This window comes from Doryrhamphus excisus, linkage group LG6, assembly GCF_037039965.1.
Source record: "Doryrhamphus excisus strain RoL-2023G ecotype Guam linkage group LG6, RoL_Dexc_Guam_v1.1, whole genome shotgun sequence".
NCBI classification, from domain to species: Eukaryota; Metazoa; Chordata; class Actinopteri; order Syngnathiformes; family Syngnathidae; genus Doryrhamphus; species Doryrhamphus excisus.
The window spans coordinates 17,673,399-17,698,696 of NC_136362.1; the positions used below are offsets into that span (position 1 = coordinate 17,673,399).

Sequence of the window (25,298 nt, forward strand, 5' to 3'; positions counted from 1 at the left end):
GAATATCCAGTCTGATTCCTTAGTTATGCGGTATCAAGTCCCTTGTGTACTGCGGTTAATTGGTCCAAATCCGATGACATAGGATTCAATATTTGCTTTAAAATGTTTGTTATACCTAATACAGTATAGTAGAGAATCTGCCTTTTTAGACAAATATGACAGGACTCGTGTTAGCAGATCTTTGTTTTACCCAAACAAAAACATTCACAGGTATTTGACTTGAGTATTGGTACTTTAAGTGTTATTTTGTACATTATATTTCTTATAGTTCTCATATTCAAGCTTACCCTGTTATGTTCCAAGTAGTTTTTATTCTTGTGAAGCACCTTTTAGGATGTTTGGATAAACAACATTGGTTAAATATATCCATATGTTTTTGTCAAATGTGTACTTCAAGCAATACATCAGTGTATTGTAAGAGAGGCTTTAAAACTTTACATTTGTATTACCCAATATAGTAGACCAGGATTAATTACTGGGACTGTGTTCCCTATGGAATTTCAAAGTCTTGTGCCCGTCTCACTGCAGTAATACTTGTAGTGACCAATGTAGAATACTACAGTCACAATTAGAATGCATCTGATTTGTATTTTATTCAGCCATTTTATGCATAATTTAGGCTAAGAAAAAGGGAAATTTTATTTAATATGCTTTTTGTACTAATGGTCATTAAACCATAATAGAGTATTTGAGCCGTGATGTCGCAAGGTACTATAACATTTTCATAGAGCGATGCAATCATTAGAGACCGCCCTGTAACAACCCTATAGTCACATTTGTGTTCTAATGACTCAAATATTGTAGACATCACAGAAAATGGGCCATGTAAGACTTGGTGTGTTGCTACAAATGTACTATGGTGCTACAGGAGCAAATTGGTGGGTGGGTAGGAAGTGACATTGGGGGTTCGGTTTTACCTGTGAGATACAGCTGTAGCAGTAGCCCATGTTTAGTAGGGACTGTGCCTGTTGTGAGAATTCAAACCTGCAGCTTGTGACGGCAGTCCCATCTGGGTGATTATTTAGCCAAACATTCCAGTAACATTACTGACAGTGACCAGTGTACGATACTACATATTCACAGCATCTCTCAATGCTTTACACTGTATTTGGATTATAACTTAACCATTGTCATTCTTTGAGGCAAAAAATATGAAAAATGCTTCAATATGCATACATCTTCCTATTTGTGTATTGGTACCCAAGCGCAATAAATTGATTTTATTGCTTCCAAACATAAGTTAAAGACATGCCCGTAAATGAGCTACAGAAAAAAGATGTTTAATAGAACATTTACATGGTAGGCTTACAGTGAAGGCCCTAGTTAGGGCAGGTGTTTGGGGAATGGTGGCCACTAATGTTCAGGGTGCTTCACATATGCCGCAAGAAGCCAAAGCGCTTCTGTATAAACTCCTCCCGTGGCCTGAGGTTGAAGAGCTCCTCGGACGGAGGAGTGACCCAGCGGTCTGTGTGAAATACGCTCTCGCCGACCTGTGGATGGAAAACACCGTTAAGCGAAAGAACATCATTAAAATGTAAATGCAGGGCTCTACATTAAAAACCAAAATGACTTGCCCATAGGGAATCCTTAAGGTGAGAACTACTTGCCCCATGTAAAATGAAAAGACTGCCATAATGAGAATTTCAAATAAATAAAATAAATAATACCTTACACATCGTAGTCGTAGTACGCAGTGATATTTATAAGTTGTGCACCACAATGAAACATTATTGAATAGACACATTTGTGTACTAGTAAAGTGTTTTTAATCCAGAAAAAAAATGCTCAATGGTCAAACAATAATTTGTGAAGCAAAGGTGAGAAAAATACACAGAGAAATGGAAGCGCTAGATTTCGCTAGAAATCAGCACCTGGTATTGGATCTAATGGGTGGTGTTTCATTGTGACCACTTCAAATTGTCACAGCAATGTGATTCACTCACCTGTGCCATCATTTGATTTGCTGCCGCTAATAAAGTACTTGTTTAGGAGGCACTGGTTCATCACTTTTTGCTGTTTTCCTTCAGAATTAGACGATGTTGGCAGCGACGCCATGATGGATGTTTTCGTAGTCAAACGATCGCTGATTGGTTGATCGCGAACAAGAACGGGTGTGGGTAAAACGCGGACTGTGGATTTCGGACTGTGGTCTAAAACGATTCTGATTGGTCCATTTCAAGATTTGCAAGGATTGCTTTGCAAATTACCACCGGAATTACGCAGTCCATGTTTTACCAACACCCAACAAGAACCACTTTAAAAAAACTCTTGGCAGTATGGCATGCCAAAGTGCACTTGCCCGACGGGAATATCACTGATTAGATTTACTTGCCCCAATTTTGTTTTAACTTGCCCCGAGCCATCGGCACATCGTTATTGTCGAGCCCTGAAATGACTTACCTTCCAGCCTGGAACGTCTTTCATGATAACAGCCTCCTCTTCTAAATTTTCCCTCATCATGCGTAAGGTTCTGCCAAAGAGAGAGCATAGAATACAGGCCATTTTTCAATCAATACAATTAATTATTACGATTAATCTGAAGCAACAGGGTTTATTTTAGTGGAATGCATGCTGAGGCATTCATTCATTTTCTACCGCTTATCCTCACAGGGGATGCTGGAGCCTATCCCAGCTGTCTTCAAGCGAGAGGCGGGGTACACCGTGGACTGGTCGCCAGCCAATCGCAGGGCACATATAGACAAACAATCATCCACACTCACATTCATACCTATGGACAATTTGGAGTCACTAATTAACCTAGCATGTTTTTGGAATGTGGGAGGAAACCGGAGTATCGAACTCGGGTCTCCTCGCATGCTAACCACTCATTCACTATGCAGGCATTTACTTTGGCAATAAACTGATTGGATAATACAAATTTCCTCAGTCACCTGCGGTCCTGCTCTGCCTGAAGTAGCGGCATTAGAGCTATCCTGGCTTCCATATCCTCAATCTGCAATCGCCTGTAAAGACATACAACCCAGCCATCATCACCTTATGTCAAACTTCACATTACTAAAATACAACCAACCACCAAGAAAGTTCCTTACCTCCTCTCCCGGTTCCACTTGAACAGTCTCCAGTAACCAAACACCATAACGCCAATGCCAATGCCAAACATGCTATAACCTGTTAAACAAGGATTTGGTTAGACTGTGCGTCAAACATTTACAGTACATTTATTTCAACACACTTTAGACAATTCATCACATGCTTGAAATTAATGCAAATATTATAGTTTGGTCATTTTTCCACATACTGCAACATGACTGCTACATACACAAGCTAACTCGATACTACAAGCTCAGACACCGAATTGCCAGCGTCAAACAATGTCATTGTTTCTAGTTAAATAAATCAATTAAATAAATCATATACCATTATTATAAATGTACGAACGTAAACATTCATTTAACAGCCACACATAACCGCTAACCTGTTAACATTAGCTCGATAAGCTCGATTAGCTAAGATAGCTCGCTGTGCTATGTGTTTACGAACTATATCCGCATTTTAATTGAGACCAAAGAATGGTGCATGTACCAGATAGTCCTCTTTTTGGTAGATTTCTCTTGTAGTCAAATGCAGCATAACCTCCCGAAGGAGGCATGTCCTGCTTCACCTTGGACCCCGCCATCTTGCTCCGGCCTCCTCTGTCTCGTCCACAACACACCGATGACGTAAGAGACTCTTCTTCGATTCGTCAGGAAAGATCGGAATATACACTCTAGCGCCCCCAAATGGCCGCAGTAGTAAAAGTACAGTTTGTTCATCAGACTTTTGAGAATGTAGTCTTCAGTAGAGTACAACTTAACTTAATAGTTGTGACGTAAGTATGTAAAGGATGTATACATGAAAGAAACTAAAGCCAGTGCTTAAAATTTATATTTTTTATTATTTATTTAGGGGCTAGGAAAAAAGTAAACCAAAATAATTATGAACATTAATTTGCACAATGCACAAAGCGGAGAAATTCTGCAATGCGGTGAGAAGCTACAAGATATAAAACAAAATGACTGAAAGAATTGGCTTGTGCTTCCCAGGTTCACAATGTGGAAATATTTGTTTTGCTCTTTTTAAAGATGGAAAATCCAGCTATTTCAACCATGAAGATGAAACAAATTAAAATGACAAATGTTGACAGCAATATAAAATAAGCAAATGGTAATTACAGATGACAACACCATGCTTCTCTAGCTAAGGTGCCAAAAATGAACATGGGGGGGTTAAAAGGTCAGCATGCTGTTAAACAGAAAGAAGAAAACAAAGCTAAAATAAACCTCTTCATTTGTGGAAACAACCACAACAGATTTGAAAAAAAAGAAACATCAGTCCAAAAAGAAAAGAACAAAAAATAACTTATTGCAAATACAAAATAAATTCCACCTTTTAACTACAAAGGATGGATGTAATGGAAAATTGTACAACTTTTGCCTGGTATGATTAGGTTTGAAACAACTTGAAAAAAACATTCAAGTGTAATTTAATGTAATTACCCAGACACAAGTACCAAGTTTTTTTTTTTTATTTCTTTGCCCCAATCATATGAAAACTATCTGCACAGATGCTGATGGACAGCAAACCTTAAAACTAACAGAAAATAAGAAATCATACAAAAAAAAGATAAGAAAGGGAAGGTTTCTTCACTTTCAGATTGTAATTGCCATACATTCCTCCAGGGTGCGCTGCTCACCGTATTGTGAACAAAGAAGGTTCTAGATGGCATGTTTTCTGTTTTGTTATTCATTTCCATGTGTTTGCAGTCTGCGAGATGGACGAGCGTGAGGGTATCATGTCCAGCAGGTACTCCCTCTGACGTGCGTCCACGCTGGCTGAGGTCTTGTGTCCGCTCAGGCTGGGGTTCACGTAGGCCATGGTCACACCTGTGTGCGTGTATGGGGGGGGGGGGGGGGGGGGGATAACAGCAAGTCAGTTTAGTGCTTTAGTACATCAAGATACACATAGTGCGTGTGGCTTATTTTGAGGCTAGGTCCACATACACAGGTATTTTTCCTCACATGGGTGTCAGTTTTTTGTATTTGTTCGTGTCACATTTGCTCTCACCAAAGCACCTGCTGACATAGCCTAAAATAACGTACGAGTCAAGCTGAAGCAGGTAAGTGGATTCCCTCACAGGACCCAAATTAAGAAACATATACATACATCTCCAAAAACAATTATATACTGTATAAAATATAACCAAACAATAACAAATACAAACTCAAATAAAATGTTAAAGTGAAATAAAATAATATAGCTTGGTCCCTTATAAGGAGTGTTTTAGCTTCCATACACTATTAAATAAAAACACTACTTCCATTTTCTGTACCACTCATTATTAGGGTCACAGTTGAGCTGGAGCCGATGCCAACTGACTTTAGGTGAGATGTGGGGAACACCCCGGATGAGTCAGGTGTCAATCACAGGGTAAATATAGACAACATTCACACTTACGGATAAATTGAGAGTCTCCAATTAGCTTATAATTTACATTGTAAAAATAGCTGCGTTGATGTGGACATAGCTTAATACCCCAAAAACATACAGACAGGCACAAGGGAGACAGGACTCCAGGAGAAATACTGGACCATCAGACGTGGGGGTTGGGGGCTGTGTGTGTCATCTGGAGGATTGCTTTGGGCCAGACAGGAGTTTTGAAAGAGAGCACCAGAGTCGGGCTGCTACGAGAGTCGCGAGTCTACCTTTGTTGCTGTTGCTCTGCTTCTTCCATGCAGTGGATGAGGCACTACCTCCTCCGCTCACATTCCTGCTGCCGCCGACTCCACTGCTGCTCACCTTTGAAATCTGGACAGAGCGCTGGGTCACGTGCTTACCTGGACGGCTGACCAAAGCGGCGGCCGCCACGGCACTCTGCAGCTGGGAAGAGGAGGAGAAGGAGTGGGGGACACCCCTCACCACGCTACTGTGGGACAGCTGGCCCTGGGAGCTCTGAGGGTGGCCACACACACACAAACAGATGTAGGATGCTTTACCATGTGAACTGAAGAACCAAGTCTCTCTCACCCTCAAACTCACCTTGATGGAGTGATGGTGGATGACATTGGACCCTCGGTGCAGGGAGGATCGTGCTTGAGCCTGCTTCAGCTGCTGAGCTACCAGTTGCTCCGCCTTCAGTGACGACGAAGAGGATGAAGAGCTACCGTGGGAGATGGATGAAGACGTCTGCTGAATGATGCGCTGCTCGATTTCCTGCTCTTGCTGCAGCGCTTTGACGAAAGCGGCTTTCAGCCTGTTGGTGTGCTCGGCTTTCAGGGCCTTTTTCTGATTGGACGACATGCAGTCTTCGCAGAGGACGACGCCTCCTTTGGCCTTGTCCTGCCTCCATCTGCACGTGAAGTCGGTGTGGCACTGGGTGCACACGAAGGGGTCTCTGACGACGAGCTTCGGCAAAGCTACGCCCGTCTTTCCTGGATGGAGCCATGGAAAAAATTTACATTTAAAAAGAAGACACCAGAGTTTCCCATACATTCATTTATTTGTGGCCACCACAAATCAGGTGTCCTAGTAAGGCAAACAGACCTCTGTGAATGGTATCCAGCAGGTTCTGGACCACTTCCTCGAGTCCCACCAAGTAGATGAACTCATTATTGGCCGCCGAAGGCAGGAAGCTAAACTCGGGAGCAGGAGGCTTGGGTGGCGGGATCTCCAAGAGGGTCTTCTCTAGTTGCTTCCGCAGAGCTAGTTTGGCTGCGGCTTGGCGGCTGGCTGGACTGTCGTTGGTGCCGACCAGAGTCACGCCGCCGCTCCCTGAGGAGGACACCTTCAAAGTGGACGAGGACTGTGAACACCAGATGGACACAGAAGTTAGTACTGCATACAGTAAAATCATCAACTTCGCTGAAAGTTATTCATCTTTTTAAACAATATGCACCTTTGTCAGACTTACATACAGATGAACCACTGCTTCTACAAAATCAACAGTCATTCATTTATTCATTTTCGACCGCTTTTTTCCTCACGAGGGTCGCGGGGGGTGTTGGGCGAGAGGCGGGGTACAGCCAAATCCCAGGAGGAGGAAACCGGAGTAACCGGAGAAAACCCACGCATGCACGGGGAGAACATGCAAACTCCACACAGAGATGGCCGAGGGTGGAATTGAACCCTGGTCTCCTAGCTGTGAGGTCTGCGCGCTAACCACTCGCCCGCCGTGCAATATTAGCATATATCACAGTATTTTTGGAATGCCTGTGCTAGTGATGAAGGACGTGGTTCTCCACTTTAGTATTAGCAGTGGTTCATTTATTATAACTGTTGATGTAATTCTATACTTTTATAGTTAATAAATAAGGAGTAGGATACTGACCAGTGAGTTTGCACTAGTTCCTACTCTGATGAGGCCTGTCTGCAACATGTTTCTCTGGCCCTGGCCAGCAGGGGCCGAGGTCCTGGTCCCCAACAGTAACGGAGGCGGCCCGGAGCCTCCACCTCCGGTGGACGCCAACTGCTGCTGCTGGCGGAGAGCCTGGACCTGCTGTGGAGATAAAGATATGGGCTAACCAGGACAATGAGAGGTAGGGGAGCACAGAGGAGGACATCGGCAGCAGCGCAAAGGGCAGGCAAAGCGATAAAAAGACCAACGTTTAAAATGTCTTGAAGGGTGAAAGAGGTAAAAGCAAGCCCGCCATGAGAAGCCTGAAGTTGACCCACCTGTGCTCCTCTAACAAGAGGCGGCATGATGATCTGGGAGCCATGTTTGGACGACACCTGCTGCCCTCCACGCACCAAAGGTGGGGGGATGACCGTGCCTGAAGTCCTGCCCGTCACCAGCTGTGCACAACCAATGAGAGACAGTGTTGAATACAGTGTGAAAGTGTTTTGTGCCCGTGTGTGTTTTTTAACCTGCTGAGAGCTTTTGCCGCTTGCGATGGTCCCACGTATTAGAGGAGGTGGAGCGGAGGAGGTGGACACCCCCGAGGACTGAGGAATGGTAAGGTTATTATAGCAGAGTGTATGACTCTCTGTGTGTGTGCGTTTGTGTAAGCGAGTGCTGAAGTGGCTTCAAAGTGCCACTCACCTTCAGAGTGTCCCGCTGTAACTGGCTTTGTCGGAGCTTCTTCAGCAGCACCAGCTTGGCCTCCTCCAGCCTCAGCTCCTCTTTCAGCTGCTTAATGATGCGCTCGCGCTCGGCCGGGCTGCTCTTCTGCACTCAACATATCACACTCAATTACTTCACACGCATTCACGCTCCTGACGACAAACAACCGTGTCCGATCATGCGGGCTTCACAGCGAGACTCTCAATTCATAGCTAAATGAATTTAAAATTGAATCATCAGCTGATTTGGCCAATCTTTTAGTGCCGCAATAAGAGTGTTCAGGCCTGATCCCACTTCCTGTGTCCGTGTTTAGAAGCAGTGCATCACAGGAATAGTGCAACATCTCACCATGAGGAGGTCTGTGTCCAGCTCCTTCAAGTGGTTCAGACCATTCACCGGAGGACTCGGGGAGTCATTGTCTGACAAGATGATGACATCATCATCCTCCTCAGGGGATGCAGGTCGCTTCTCTCGTTTTATACTGCAGGAGGGAGGAAGAGTCAGTATTGATCATGTGACTAGAGGCCAGACAGGTTCAAAATGGCAGCTGGTGCATATGAAAGCAAGATCACAAGCAAATAATAAACGTCACATTTTTATAATAATCAACAAAGTCCACAATGTATTTCAACAAATAGTATGTATAAAAATGTGTACACCGTACAATTACAATCACCCTTATGAATGGTTTTTAAATGACTTTCAAATGAGTTTTAGCTTATTATAAAGACAGAATAAATTGCTACAATCCACACAAGATTTAAATATGGCAGTAACTTAAAATACCTAAACATGAAACCGCAACCTAAGAAAACTGCAGTTAGTAGATCATAACATCATCATGAACCTACTTATAAACAAACAACAACAAACAATCCTAGCTAAAGTGGGACCAGGTGGGACATTTACATTTATCGTAAATGTTATCGTCTTGTATGTTTTCCTCCACCCTCAACATCACTGGAACTGCACTGACTTTTCAATGAAAAGTCAGTGCACTGCACTGCACTGAACCCTCTTCCTTTGAACACCACATCATCCAGATAACCCAAACTGCCTTTTTCATCTTATAACATCGTCCGTCTTCGCCCTTCACTCTCCTCTTCTACTGCTGAAAACCTCATTCACACGTTCATCACCACCAGACTTGATTACCGTTACAGCATTTTCTGTGGACTTCCAAGCCAAAGCTTCAATAAACTTCATTATATTCAGAACTCTGCTGCCATTTTACTTACTCATTCACTCTCGCCCTTGTGACCACATCACCACTGTCCTCCTCACAGCCTCCACTGGCTTCCTATCCAATACCGTAAACAGTATAAAACCTGATGCTTATTTTCAAAGCATTACATAATCTGTGCCCCCTATATCTCACAGACCTCACCCACTTTTACGCCCCAACCCGTCCCCTTCGCTCCTCTGACACCAACCTCCTGTCCCCACCCTCGATGACCAAGTACCATACCTGGGTTGACAGTCTTTAGTTTTGCTGCCCCTCTCGAAGGCCCTCCCTGCACCCGCCTGTAACGGCACTGACCTGTCTACCTCACCCATGAAACTCATGTTAAAACCATCTCTTTAAAACATGCTTATAATGTTAAATGCGCCAATTTTACTCAATTCTTAGTTGTTCTCATTTTAACTAGATATATGTATTATGCTTTATTGTACACTGTACTGATTTCATTCCATTTGCCTTATTGTAAAGTGCCTTGGTAGAGTTTTTAGAAAAGTGCTTCAAATGTATTATTATTATTATTATTTACAGCCATGCACATTAGTGTGCAAACACTTGATTCAGATGGAAGATGCAGGGTTTTTTGTTTTAAATAAACGACACACAAAGTGAAGACAATGATGTTGGATGGGCTTCCGTCCACACATATAGAATGACAGATAATGCGTGTTTTTAAAGAATAGGTCCATGCATGCCAACATGCGGCCTGTCTGCCTGAGCTGCCCTCTTTACGTGTGTGTGTGTGTCTCTTTTCTCTGGGCTTAGCGCCATCATCACTTCCTGTGGATTAATCACTACTTCCAAAGAAGTCACATGACCTCAAAGTCATCATCACGTGATTCACTTTTCCTCCAACAACAACCCCCCCACCCCCCCTGCTTCTTCCACTGTGGAAACCATGGTAACGGCCGGCTGGAACCGGTTTGTGACACACGGCTTCATTTTGTGTGTGTGTGAGGGTTTTAGGGTTCAGGTGGGTGAGCTGTGAGGAAAATGGTGGCGGACTAAAGGTTAAAGGTTAAAAGTCGCTCTCTTCAGGACAGCTGTAGCTTCGTCAATAGCACTTCAAAATCACAGTCAGTGCATCAAACTCACTACGAGTCTCTTGAGGCTGCGGATCAATTAAACCTATTTTTATCTGATGAGTTTTGCCATAATTGTGTATTATTAACGCTACTTTTCTTGTCTTGTCTTGGGTATCATCAAGATGTTTTCTGGCAAAATTGTTAAAAGCCTTAATGTTCTTTTTGTTGAGCAATGGTTTTTGGTCTTTCTTATGGTGGAGTCATGAACACTGACATTAACTGATGCAAGTGAGGCTTGCAGTTCTTTGGACATTGTTGGGAAGGTTCTCCACTGTTTCATGTTTTTGCCATTTGTAGACTATGGCTCTCATTGTGGTGTGCTGGAGTCCCAAAGCTTTAGAAATGGCTTTATAACTATGCAGGTATGTATTTTTTCTCCCTTAATAATAAAGCATTTCATTGAAAAACTACATTTTGTGTTCAATTGTGTTGCCATTTACTAATATTTAAATTTGTTTGATGATATGAAACATTTAGTTGTGACAAAAATGCAAATAGACTTGATCCCCTGCAGATAGCCAACATGATTAGTGGCATAGAAAATGGATGAAGTTTCTTACCCTTTGGAAGTGCTCATGTCCACAGGCTGTTCTCCAGTCTGAACCTCAACTTTGATGGTGGCCTTCACCTCGCCCGTAGCCAACATGCCACTGGAAGCCTTCGGCTCCGTCACCGGGAAGTGGTTCTTGGTATCCACGTCCGACTCCGCTTTCAGAGCCCTTTTGGTTCTGTCATTGCATCCAGTTTGATTGTCCGAGCTCGTTTCATGGGCGGCCTCGTCTTTCACTGCTAGCGCTGGTAACTGCGTCGGCTTCTCATTTGATCCAGTCTCAGTTGGACTCTGACCATCCTGTTCCAGTTCGGGGTCAGATTTAATGAGTGCTTGGGCGGTGGGTTCAGACAGGTCCAGCTTAGGCTTTTTGCTTTCATTGTTATCTCTGGAAGATTCTATCGTCTGGGGTGCAGCATCCCTTTCCAGTGCCCTCTTCTGGCTGCGTGTCTGGCGGACGTCCTCCTCAGACATCCCCTGTGGATACATCAACAAACTATTACATCATTTGTATTAGGGCTGCACCTAATAAGGATTTTCTTAGTTGATTAATCTGAATAACCACGCACTAAATCAATATGGACCAAACACAAAGAGTTAGTGGTTTGGTCTGTAAAATATCAGAAAAGAAACAAAATGTCTGTTTTTCGAAGTCAAAGCTGATGTGTGTGAATATCTTGTCTTGCCTAAAACACAAACATAATGTCTGGAAAAAATATAATTCATGGAAAAAATATGAAAAAATATTCACGTTTCAGAGGCGGAAATCAGACAATATTTACTTTTTCAATCAAAACAATCAAATATCAAAATGGTTGTCGATTAATTGGCTAATAGATTAATCTATTCATCAATGAATGATCAATTGTTGCACCTCTGTATGTTGCAGGCAAACTAAAATAGAAAAGTTGTTATCCAGTTGAAAATAGTAAAGACTTTTGAACTCCGTTTTGAACTGGATTTCTTCAACACATACTCTGTATTACATGTTTTATACAAAAGTAGCACAATACAAGCTAAGTAGCCAAGCAGTCTTCAGATATGTGTACATAATTAATGTTAGGTCGAAACATTTGGCTCGATTTCAAAATTAACTTTTTACTGTCTCCATTTAGATGTTGCTGCTCTTGCATATTTTGATCTTACTGCACTGCTCCGATTGTCTAGCGGACCAAACTGACCTTGACTCATCGGCAGCGGACACGGGGGTAACTAAAATGGCCTCCAGACAAAACAAACTGGCTTAGTGTGATCACATGACCAAGACGTGGAATTCGTTTCTCACAACAGATTATTAGCAACATTTTAGCGACGAGTGTTTTGCGCATGAAACTATAGGTATCAATCATCATGAAATATGTGGGCCAAATGAGATCCCTTACTGTCTGATCTCTCAGTGCAACAAATGTACCGTATGCGAATGTGCCAAACAGTGGTGGATACAAACAGATGCTTGTTCTGTATGTCTCTCTCTCTCTCTCTCTCTCTCTCACACACACACACACACGAGTGGTTCCACTGTGCACCAGCGCAAGCTCACACATTATCACTGCAACGCCCGCTGTGAATCTCTCAGGGTCAAATTAGAAATGAGGATCAAGGAGACATTAGGTCACATGCTTGTGGCTCGATAATGATAATGTGCATCTTCGATCCATATATGGATGTATGCGTGGAGTTCCTCATTGAATATGTGCAGTCACAGGGGAACCTATAACTGTTGGAATATTATTTTTAAATAGAGTAACACCCACCATGGAGAAGTTCTATTTTATAGATGGGTAATAATCGTAATAATAATTAGAGTTAGACCCTAAACTTGAATATTTCAGAAGATCCTTTAATAAAGTTGTACAGCTATTTCTCTTTGAGTTTGACTTTTTACTCAAGGTATCTGCTTATCCCTAGAGTCAAATCTATCTGCTCAACACAACACTAAAATGTGCAAAAAGTTGACCAACGTGGCACGCAGCAAGAGACGACCTTTGGTCAAAGTTCACAGAAAAGACTGTCAGCAGCAGTCGCCGATGCACACATGTACTACAATACCCTGTTGTGATTCACTGCAGTCGTGTTCTGCATCATATTTATGCGTACAGAACACAACTTACCCATAGTGTAGAAGCTCTCTTCCCGGCGATAAATGACAGCAAGGTTGTTTATTTTTTAAGGAAAGAAATAAATAAAACATAACGAGGGTGGTTATGATGTGCCCATAAAACAAGTCAAAATAATACAGAAAGCCTATGTACCAAACCAGTGATAACAGCTGACGAAGGATAACAGCTGACTAGGCTTTTTTAAAATATATATATACTGTATATACACACACACATACAGTATATCTTACATCACCAAGACACACATGACATGACCCTTCCCAGGATTCAGTGGGACACACAAAGCACTTTTCTCGAGAACTGGTTTAAACCAGTTGGCTTGTGTGTGTGTGTCTGTGTGTGTGTGTGTGTCTGTGTGTGTGTGTCTGTGTGTGCGTGAAGCTGAAGCTGGTTTTAACCCTCCAAGTGCTGGATCAGACACACGGCTTCTACAGTGGCGGCCATTATACAGTGTCAGTGTCTGTGTGTGTGTGTGCATGTCTGTGGACAGTATGCTGTGATGGCATGGAGTATGTACTGTATGCTGGGAGTTGATGCTGGTGGGGACGCAGCCACGCACCCCATGACCTCAGGCCAACTCGATCTCTCTAACACGGGGTCTGAATGGCTGACAGGTTTCACATTTCATCTCCGTGGCAGTTTTTACACACATTTCCTTCGAGCCCACACACACACACGCACACACACATATGGCGGACCACACCACCACCCACCCACGTACGTACATGGCATCACAAACAACCAAGGCAGCCTCTAAAGACAACAAAAATGTCAAGACATAATTCCACACAAACAAACTAAAACTTCAGTATTTCTAGTATACTTCCACAATAAACAGCCAAATTGTGTAGGTGTCCTGGCAATGACGTTTGCACTCCCAAGTATTGCGCCACAGTTTTCATTCATTCAGCCTTCCCAACAGCATGTGGTGCAAAAGTCAGTAGCAACACACACACACACACACACATACGTACATACATACATACATAAAAAGTATATTTTAGTACAAGTGTTTGGGCAGCCATGTTGGACACACAGTCAGGAGATCGGGAAGACTGTGTGGAGTTTGCATGTTCTCCCTGTGGGTGTGTGGGTTTTCTCCGGGTACTCCAGCATGTTAGGTTGTCCATCGGTATGAATGTGAGTGTGAATGATTGTTTGTCTGGGTCGGGGTCGTGTGGGTTGGCTGCTGGGGTTGATGGTTGGTGCTACGGGGTTGTGTCCTGGGGTTTTGTCGGGGTGCCCGATGTTCTCACAATTCTTTTTGTTTGTTTTGTTTTGTGATTCTGTGATTATATGTGTGGAATAATCACTCACTGAATTGGCAACTGCTCTGGCTTTTCAGACATGCGTAGCAATGGAGTGCATATTATATATGTGTATATGTGATGTACATACATGTACTGATGTAATGTAACATGTATTAATATACATGTCTGAAATAAATTAAGAAAGAGAGTCTATATACGGGCTCTGCAATTGGCTGCCGACCAGCCCAGGGTGTACTCCACCTCATGCCTGAAGTGAGCTGGGATAGGTTCCAGCACACCCCTGCAATCCTAATAAGGATATGTGTCATTGAAAATGGATGAATATATACTGTACATCAATCAAGAATTGAACTGAAGAAAAAAATGTTTTGAATGAATTTTCATTTTAGTTTTCCTATGCAGATTTTTTTACTCCAAGTAGACATACAGTACATGTACATATACTTTGTTTAAAATTGTTTTAACAATCAAGCATTTCGCTCACATGTGTCAAACTCATGCAATGGAGGTCCAAGACACTGCAAGCTTTCTCTCGAACCAGTTTCTTCAGCAGATCATTTAACTGATGAGCACCTCCCCTCACACTGAGGCCTTGTCCACACATAGCAGGGCATTTGTAAAACCGCATATTTCCCCCTCTCCGTTTATGAAAAAAATAGTATCCACACAACCTCTTTTTTTTTTTTTAAGTGCACCCACACCTCACCGCATAAATGCAATGGATAATGGGGAGGACCGTGACATTCAGAAATTGTTGCCCCATTCCTCTGGGAGAACGATTTCCATCTGAAAGTTCTCCAACCAGCTTACAGTGCGTCCTGGTCAGACCCAAAACCGCCATCTAAGCCTGTTAGGAGGCAGATGCCTTGGATGTGGAATGGTTATTTGAGGGAAAATGACCGACTTCAACATGCTTCTTTGCCTCTGTTCTTCAACGTGAAGCATTATCGGGCTTGCAAAGAGTGCTTGAACAGTAGCTATGACCAACGCAGTTCTGAGGGCATCAATGTTGTTTCTGATGTGTGGAAACAACATCTGTGTGGTCAGAGGTTTTCAAAACCTTTGTTTTTAGTCCCAGATATCTGCAGGCTTGTGTCGATGACAGCCAAATCGTAGAAAAATAACTTTTAGATAGCCGCCTATGTGTGGACAGGGCCTGAAGGAGATGTTGATCATTAAAATCACCTGCTTTAGTGACCGGCTGCAAAGGAAACCTGCAGTGTTTGGCCCTCCATGGTATGACTTCGACACCCCTGACTTAGCTTATGACTTATTGTTCCAGACAGGAAATTATCTCAAAGAGAATCAACAGCACCACTGCTGTTGCAGCCAAGTAGTGCGCTTGATTTTGCTCCAGTCTAACGCGTTTGGTCCGCCCTTGCCCAGCTCTAACCAGGGTCCACCGATGAGACGATAGCCGACCAGCTAAAAGCCCGAGCTGTCAACTCCTCATCGAGGGCAGCTCTTTAGACGTCAGTGAGGTTTACTCACACAGCCATCCCCTGCTGGCCTACGTCAACCTGTCCAGTCAAACCTGCCAACAGGCTTTTCATTTTTTTTTCCGTCCAGCAGCTACATCAAAAACACAAACTGGCTTTCACAAATACAAAATGTGAGCTACGCTACTATCAGGCCTGCGAGCATCGACACCTGTCATGATTTCTGCTCCTGCCTTAAAGAGGTTCTTCCTTTTTGTCAGTCAACCAGTCTGTCACTCAATAGCTTGCAGATTCTCTCAACTATCCTCAATTGTAGCAAACACATTTACAGTTTGTGTGGAACATGGAATATCCACCCCCCCTTTCTGAGCTCCTGTCAAAATATGGTGACATTTTTCATTAGTTCAGCCATAACTAGACACACACACACACACACCTTGAAAAGACCTTATCTGCTCACTGTAGACAGTAAAACCTGGGAGGAAGTTAAATGCCCTTAAGGTTGACTTTAACCAACATTTTCAGGGAAAACTATAAAGTTGTACAAAGGTTCAGCGTTTCTACCAGCGAGCCTCAAAGGACTAATTCTAGATGCCTGCAAGAGAACAGAGAGAAAAAAACTCACTAGCTTTGAAGTACGGATACTCTAAGCTGTGTCCAAACAATTTCGTCCACTTTTCTGCTATTAATACATTTTATTAGTGGTATCTTCTTTTTACGCTTGTGGGACAGTGGTTACAACCCGTCACTTAAGTTATGATTGAATGTTTTTAACAGTGGTTCACTTATTTTTACACTTGTATAGTAAAGACTAATTAATAAAGCATTTACAATGGCCACCCTGAAACCAATTATTTCGGTATTGATTTATTTTATTTCCCATAGCATACAATGGTTTCCAAACTTAAACAAAACAAAGGTCAACCATCAAACCCGTAATGTACTTACTGAGTTCAACCTCAAAGTTTCCACTATTGCTCGATAACGCTAACACTCATACACAACAGAACAGCAGCCCAGTACACAAATTACCACAATTTGTGTTTCTGATCAGCAAAGTGGCATTTTATAGAATGTGGAGCGCAACAATGTTAAAAAGAGTCCAACATCACACATAGCTCAGTAAAAACCTTCTCAACTCTTCTTTATTTATCTCAGCACAAAAGCATTTCCAGACAATGCCTCTGTGATTGTTTACCCTGCTGTTTGCATGAAATGTTCTTTCTAGATGGTAGTAACATCTACTAATAGTACATCATTGTACCAACCCTAAATGGAACGCAGATATTTAATAGTTAAATTACCTCACAGTAATTATAAGCTATAATGACACGCACGGCAGTCAAAATTAGAAAGCTACACTGATGAACCAACTGATAAAAGATATACCCTCAACATCACCATTATTTTAAGTCTATTTGAATGCTTTCTTTCCCCAACCAAACAGCCCTCCAAGTCTGCTTCTGCTGTGAAATTGGGAGTTCTTCCTCAGTGATCTCCATCAGTAACGTGAATAGAGTCCCTTCTTTATATAAATTGGCAATGTATTACATTTTCACTGGTCACAACATTAGGTACACCTGCACATTCAAACATGATATCAAAATCACCTAGAGTCAGTTTTGAGCATGCGCCATAAATAATATAATAGGGCCAAGAACCATATTCAGTAACGTAAACTTGAACAAATACTATCACAGTATTATATGGTATTGCATAAGGCTGGTGAAATCTAATAACTAATATTGTGTAATAAGACCTAAGTATTTCATCAAGTACAAACATTGCCACAGCTTAAGTTAAACAATAATATCTGCTGCCTCAACAAGAAAATGCTGCTTGATCTTTTAGTCAACACAACATGAATACACATTGGCTCCTGGTATACGTAATACTCTGTGTTTAAAATACTGGAGTTAATCCTTCAAATCAGACAACAGCAACATTTGTTTAAACTGGTTTGAAGAGACATTTACATGCAGACATTAATCAGATTCCTGGCATAGTTCCTTCTCGCCATATTTTCACACTTCTGTGTGATGTTAAGTTGGGCATTCCATTCTTACTTCACTTAATTAAGACTATAGTACCTCACTCATGTAAATATATTCATCTATTAAATATTGTTAGCAACGTTATCTAGTGTAAAGAGGCAAAGAAGACTTGTTATTGTTCAATTATTACTGACTAACTACGCCATTGCACGCCTTTCGAAGTTCTGCATCAATGTTGAGCTTGTGCTTGGAGTGGTGTTTTCAGGGGAGTCAACCCAGTGAACATCCATGAGACTTCATGACTATTTTATTGCAAATGTAAAGCAAAAATTGAAGGAGAAGCGTGAACAGCTGCATGCTCACCAAACGAGTCACACACAGACAGGAAATTATATACAAAACCAATCACAGCCCTTAAAGCTATGTGGTTGGGTAAGGAGTAGCAGGAGCACACGACAGTTCCTAAACGCAGGAGCATAATCCAGGCTTAAAGGTGCCGTCTGTCTTGGTTAGGTACTGAAATGGGTGCACTAACATTTGACCATACCATATCCTGCTCTCCTGCTCATATGTATGCATATGAGCATGCACACTACTGTGATAGCCTTCCAGCACAACAACAGATCTCATTAAGTTAAATTGATTATTGTGATGATTATAGACATTTTTGTGAAATCTGTTCTGTGAAACCACTGTTGGTAGTATTATATTATATCTAATGGTGGTGGTGTTTTTCTTTCTGGGTGAAAAACAAAACAACCAATCCACGGTGTACCCCCGTCTCGCCCATAGACAGCTGGGATAGGCTCTAGCACACCCGTGACCCTAGTGAAGATAAGCGGATAAGTGCAGTTTTCCTTTAAGTCCCAGGCATCGTCCCAATACTTTTGTTCAACGTGATCACGCAAGTAGGTACCGTTATAAAAGTTAAGTTAAATTTTACATCTACAGTGGTTAACTTCTTTTTACACTTTAGTGACGGCTGTTAATCCTGTGTACACATGCAAGCAGACCTGGTCCCCTTTTCAAGAGTGTAAGAAGGTGTTCACATGCCTTTCAATCCATCAATTTTACACAACAATTTAGTTTTCTTTCGTGCATGTAAACCCACTGAGTGTGTATGTGTGGTGTGCGTGCGCGCGTGAGGGAGAGTGTGTGTGCGTGTGTCGAGTCAACGTGTGTATGTGTGTGTTCAGCTTTAAGAGGAGGAAGACTCGGGTTGTCACAGCGAGAAGTAGGAAGATTAGCTACAAGATAGCACAACCAACGCTGACGACTGCCATGGGGCTCAAAACGGACAACAGCCCTCCGTGACCTGCCTCACACAGCTCGGGAGAGCACAGAAAGCAAAGTCGGCCCTTTAAAAACTAAAGCCAGCCCACAGTACATGTGCAACTAGCCGGCTTTTATTGTTGACACTGCCTGGGAGGAGGCGTTAGCTAACATTAGCTACGCCGCACAAAACAACAACAAGCAGCCACTTTAGCTCACAGGTTCAAGGCTCAAATGAAGCCACCAAATGCCGACACACACTTCCAGGCAAGGTGATAAAACAACTCAATTTGCTTCGAAACGAGACCCATACAGCTTGAACCGCCGAGACCGAATCGCTGACCTGGCTGCTCCCCGATGCGGGTCAGCCGTCAACCTCAACCGAGGGACACAAACTTTGAAAAGAACAATGTTTTGTTTTGTTTTTAAAAAGTAAAACTGAAGTGTGCTTAGCGATTACCTGTCTACCCTCCCCTCCCGAGGGGGAAATGGCCGGGTCGGAACTCGTTAATACTACCGACCGGCCCACAGCCGGAGCTTGCCGCCGACGATGAAACGTTATAATCCTCGCTTCATTTGACCACTTCTACCGAGAAAGAGGCAGTGGGACAAGCTTTAGAACGCATACAAAGATATATTTTGTGCCCGAGAGGTACACTCTCTCCTTCCCGGGGCTCAACCTTTGGCTCTGCGGAGAAGTGTTACTTTTCAACAGCCCATCAGCGTCTTTATCGTCACAGATAGGTGGAGGAAGACCTGGCTCCTCTCGACGAGACCGAATAAAAGGCTCCCCTCGATCCACTCGCTGAAAACTTCAGCTTCAACCCCCCCTCCAGTCAACTTACTCGGTCGCTTTGTCGTCCGCTCTTCGCCGATGGTCGACCAAGGAATGTTTAATGTGCGGTTAACCTGGATTAATCGTTGCTTTTTTTGAAATCCAGGGGATATCCTCCTTTTTCGGCCCTCCCCGCTGCCGCGTCTGTTGCCAAATAATGCGCCTCAACACACATGGAGCCGCTGCGTCCTCTTAGTGGGCATGCGCACCTCGGCATACCAGGGCGACCGGATCACATCATGTAAGCCGTTGACCACCAAGCGCCAAGGTAGAATGAGTAAAAAAGTCAGGGGTCCCCCCGGCTCCTCTGGGGTCTTCCAGCACTTAACTGCTCCCTTCAACTTGACACACAACTCATCATTTGCCCCACACTACATGTTATTAATGTGTATGTTATACACTCATCTGACATAAACAATAGAACACTTGATACATAGACATGCAACACAGACAACAAGATAAAAAAGTCACTCAGAAATGACAAAACTGGATATACTGCTAAAGACAGCCAAGAAGCTGGACTGGATCATCAACCTGTCAAATATGGAAATTGTGTTAATTGCTCCAGGGTGTAAAGCAATGAATACTCCACAAGTATGTCCACATAACTTCAACACACTGTATAGTTGGCAAAATGAAACCCAATGCTTTTGTTCACATCAGCCGTTTGTGTTTATTAACTTAAAAATACCAAGAAGGTAATCATGTTGCACATTTCCAACAAGAACTATATATTTACGTTAGTGTTTTCACATATAGTCCATTTTAACTCCTGGATCTAAAAGTGAATCAATGGAATAGGAATATTCCGCTCCTTTTTCCTGTTCACATTCCAAGTCAGTTTGAAATAGGATACTTTTCTTGTCAGATCTGATGCCACATGAGGCACTACAATGGCACTGCATGACAAGGTGAATCTGCACCACGTTGAGTTCAAATTACACTGGTGTCTTTGCCACACTGTTTTTTTTTTAAATTACTCATATCTAATAACACTGTGTTTACATCTACTGAACTTCTGACAATCCACATAAACAGCTACATAAGTATCATTTGAAGCCTGAAGTGTAAGTCCATCCCCCAAATTGATCTAAAGCCAAAAGAAAAGAGATACAGCTCTTTTGAAGTTCACATTACAAGATATTTAGAAATGGGATCTACACCAGAACACTCTCTCCGTTGTATGCCAGTTCCAATGCCATTTAAGGCAGTATAATGACAAGTGAACCTGGACCACTTTGTGTTCACATTGGACCAGTTGATGGTTTCAGGTTTTTTCAGTTTTCACTACAAATGGGTCCAAATTAGGCTGGGGTTACGAATTTCTCTGATTTGTATTGAATTCAATTCCACTTCCTGTAATTCAAATTCAACATCCTGTGGGGTATAGTCAATTTAAATTCAAATTCATCCATTTCATTGAATTGAATTGTGAAATTCCTCCTCTTCTCCTCACCTATCTCCTCATAACAGCGCATGGAATTCATGACCCGTGTTGCATTCTTTAGCATTCAAAACTCTTGATATCAAATGATGGTCGCAATAGTCGTTTTTGACAAAAGTAGCGCTGAGCTTTTTAAGATGTTTATTTTTACTTCCATTGTAATGGATTTCCATGTGATGGCCATATTGCCGCTTGGGAGACATAATGAAGTGTAAAAAGTTATCTAAAAAGCAATGTTATTCTTCCTCAGTGTAACTGAGCAGGCACACACTGTATTCATCCACCCAGCTCAAGGATCACACTTTCTTGTGCACGCAACGCTCGTATTATTCCGCTAGCACACACTCTAACTACTTCTCAAGCAAGTCTCGTGTTTACAGGCTAAAATTGAGTTATGGGACTGTGTTTGTAAAAACAGAACACCGTAGATCAGGGAACCTCCATAATGTAAAGCCTTAGTTTTGGAGCATTGTCATTCTGTACTTTTCAACACACTTGACTAAGTCTTGAAAGTGGATTTAAACATGAATCAACTGAGAAGTGACTCAGCTCTTTTTTGCATTCACATTACTAGTCAATTTGAAATTGGATCCACTTTTCTTTCTTTCAGATAAGTCGGCCCCTCAGGCACTGTAAGAGAATCAACTTTGAGCAGTTTGTGTTCACACTGGACCGATTTATGGTCTTAGTTCAGTCTGCTCATTTATGCTTGATTTACTTTTTATTTTACAATATTTACAGGTATTTTCAAGTGACCAAATGCAATATCACAATTTTAAAATCCACATAAACAACCAGGTAGGTGTCACTTGAAGCATGTGCTGTAGATGCAGCTTTTGTGTGGCGCATTCACATGTTTGTTAAGCCCTGTCACAAAGAAAAATATTAATTCATTAATTTTCTACTGCTTATCCTCACGAGGGTCGCGGGCGGGCATGCTGGAGCCTATCGTAGCTGTCTTCGGTACACCCTAGACTGGTTGGCAGCCAATCACAGGGCACAAACAACCATTGTAACTCACATTCACTTTACATAATCAATAATTACATATATTTTATGTCACATTAAAATAAAAACAAAATATTATAATTTCTACAATAGGCCAGTCAGCAATAGCATGTTAATGGTGGTAACCAATTTTTTTAATTAATTATGTAACATTTTTTAGTGTTGTCTGTCTCTTATAATGAGAGACGGAGCCATAAAAGCACCCCCACAACTTTATTCTGTTTTTGGAATGTGGGAGGAAACCGGAGTACAAAGAACAATATGTTATATAAATTCCCTACATACTGTATGTCTGCATTTACAACCGGTCCAGAGTGTACCACTGGGATAGGCTCCAGCATACACATGACCCTAGTGAGGATAAGTGGCATAGAAAAGGATGGATGGATGTCTGCATTTGTTTACATTAGCCAATTGAAGGTCCTATATCATTACCTTGTATGCACAGCGTGTATGGTTAACAACATATTAGTAGTCTACTCTTGACCTGGAGAGTGGGGGTTGTAAAGTTTTAGACCGAGTGAAGATCCAAAACTATTTAAATCAGTTGCTGGAGATTTGCCAATTAGCCTTGGGCAAGCACCTAACTGCTTGGGGCGCAACGTTATTCATTGTGTAGCCTCCTCACTTCTGTTTGTACACGTACTGTATTCCTGGTTACGTGTATGTGGAGGCAAATAAAAACACTTAACAGTGTAAAGTAGAATTTCCCCCTTAAGGGATTGTTCTTTTTCTTAACTTATTTGTGTTGCAGCAGTGGTGGGGTTTTGTCAAACATGCTTTGCAATGTAAATTAAATTACCTCAGTATTATGTGTATGATTAAAGATATTTTCTTGTCTTTTTTTTTTTTTTTTTTACCTTAAGGCACTGAGCTTAAATAGTCGAAAGAGCTCCTTGGAAGAATTTGTTGCTGAATGATGTTTTTTTTTCTGTGAGCAGTCATAAAATGTTTGTTTCATTTACTTTTTCAAATCATTTGTGTCCTTTCGGTGGTGTGTAACCAGCATCTACAGTCTTGATTGTTGCTTTCAGCATAAGAGTCAATGCGTCATTGCAAAATGTGGTCTGAAACACAGATGCTTTATTGTGAACAGTTGCTGGGCAGTTTTGGCATGTCATTATTTTCTCACTTTTTCCATTGAGGGCTATGCAGCAAATGATGCAAAACTGTGCAGGTGAGTAAATTAAGGACTCATTTTAAATCATGCATGTAGTCCGGAACAAGAGACAGTACAAACTTCCATCAAGGTCAAGCATTCTTAATTTGGACTAACATACAGTAGTTACGAGTGGCACGGCGGTCGAGTGGTTAGCGCGCAGAACTCACAGCCAGGAGACCAGGGTTCAATCCCACCCTCGGCCATCTCTGTGTGGTGTTTGCATGTTCTCCCCATGCATGCGTGGGTTTTCTCCCGGTACGCCGGTTTCCTCCGGTTTCCTTCCACATTCCAAAAACATGCTAGGTTAATTGGCCACTCCAAATTGTCCATAGAATGGTGTGAATGGTTGTTTGTCTATATGTGCCCTGTGATTGGCTGGCCAACAGGCCAGTTTGTACCCCCCCTCTGGCCCGAAAACAGCTGGAATAGGCTCCAGCACCCCCGCGATGCTTGTGAGGAAAAGCGGTAGAAAATGAATGAATGAATGAGTATTAAGTGTACCAATAGCTGGCGACCAGTCCAGGGTGTCAGGCTGTCTCCCAAAGACAGCTGGGATAAGCTCCAGCACTCCTGAGGATAAGCGGTAGAAAATGAATGAATGAATGTACTGATAAATTGGTGTTAAATGAAAGTCTATAGATTCATAATAAAGGATGTAGACTAAAAATATTTCCATAATTAGTGCTTCTAATTTCAAGAAATGTTTGCAGAGCATCCCGGCATACTGCACAAGAAGCCACCATAAACACTGAAGTGTGAAGCAGGGGACCACCACTGTCTATCAGGTGGGGGTTGGTCTGTTTGAGTGCTTTGTCAGCTTCATTCTGTCGTCCTAAGCTTCTCTTTAGATGATGCTGTGTCATCAGGTCTGATTGTCTCCCTCCCTCTCATTTCGCTGCTCCATCTCCAGAGGCCGTTACGTTCAATTGTGTACATGCAGTGGCATCATCTCAATGTCATAATACTGCAAATAATCATTGGCTGTGTGACCATTTTTATTGCAGTATATTTTCTCAAGGGACCATACTGCAGGATATTATTCAGAGTAGTCGGTGCACAGCTTCTATGGCACTAGCCACTGAAAGTGACATGACAATTATTGTCCACCTAGCTGGCAACACAAGTGAGTACTCGAGAGAGATGTATCTAGCATTCAGCCAAGCTTGGCGGTGATCACAAAATGGTGTGCTGCTGAATTCCAACATGTACTGTGGCATCCCCCTCCCTTGGGAAACTGTGCCACATGGCCGTATTCTAACATGATAAGGAAAGCAAACACACCTCCAAGATGATCAAGTGCATTGCTGAGGTAGATGAAGGTGAAGGCGATGTAGTGGTTGAGTATGTCTTTTCCAGATTTGAACCCGATCAAACATTTGTGGCACGATAGAGAAGCGCAAGGTGTCTGACATCCCCCAGCACCAACAGTGTTGTCATCATGGAGGAGTAGAAGAGGATTTCAGTAATGCGTGCAACTCTGGTGAATTCCATTCCATTCCATATTGACACTTCGCACATGTTCACTGAGAGGTGTACTTGTGTGGGTTGCAATAATGGCCGCACCTTGGCATGTTGGCCTCACAGTCACTTGATGGAGGATTTGCATCTCTACTTGGGCATCTCTGTCTGGAAAAAGAGGTGGACTTGCTGGCGTGTTGTGGATCATTGTCCTGCTGCAGAACCCAAAGTGTTTTCAGCTTGAGGTCACAAACAGATGACCGGACATTCGCCTAGTAGACAGCAGAATTCACGGTTCCATTTATTACAGAAAGTCTTCCAGGTCTTGAAGCAGCAAAACAGTCCCTGTAATACTTTTACAGTA

General features: G+C 42.4%; 2 protein-coding genes across 5 annotated transcripts; both read right to left on the bottom strand.

Moving 5' to 3' along the window:
• Positions 1–1,259: 1,259 nt before the first annotated feature.
• ndufa13 (NADH:ubiquinone oxidoreductase subunit A13) lies at positions 1,260–3,709 on the bottom strand. Its single transcript, XM_058067100.2, has 5 exons — positions 3,544–3,709; positions 3,051–3,129; positions 2,892–2,963; positions 2,401–2,470; positions 1,260–1,490 (listed from the first exon to the last, which is right to left on the bottom strand). The coding sequence occupies exons 1-5, from the start codon at positions 3,635–3,637 to the stop codon at positions 1,371–1,373; spliced, it is 435 nt and encodes a 144-aa protein (XP_057923083.1). The 5' UTR covers positions 3,638–3,709; the 3' UTR covers positions 1,260–1,370.
• Positions 3,710–3,907: 198 nt separating this feature from the next.
• LOC131126315 (transcriptional repressor p66-alpha) lies at positions 3,908–20,059 on the bottom strand. Of its 4 annotated transcripts, none has more exons than XM_058068701.2 (11): positions 19,873–20,059; positions 10,942–11,408; positions 8,405–8,537; positions 8,036–8,161; positions 7,861–7,938; positions 7,669–7,788; positions 7,325–7,492; positions 6,541–6,799; positions 6,037–6,428; positions 5,835–5,949; positions 3,908–4,883 (listed from the first exon to the last, which is right to left on the bottom strand). In XM_058068701.2, the coding sequence occupies exons 2-11, from the start codon at positions 11,403–11,405 to the stop codon at positions 4,744–4,746; spliced, it is 1,995 nt and encodes a 664-aa protein (XP_057924684.2). In that variant the 5' UTR covers positions 11,406–11,408; positions 19,873–20,059; the 3' UTR covers positions 3,908–4,743. The 4 variants fall into 4 exon arrangements, with proteins under 4 accessions (XP_057924684.2, XP_057924683.2, XP_057924680.2 ...); XM_058068700.2 differs by having other exon boundaries at positions 5,703–5,949; positions 7,325–7,489; positions 19,873–20,058; XM_058068697.2 differs by having other exon boundaries at positions 5,703–5,949; positions 19,873–20,058.
• Positions 20,060–25,298: the final 5,239 nt, after the last annotated feature.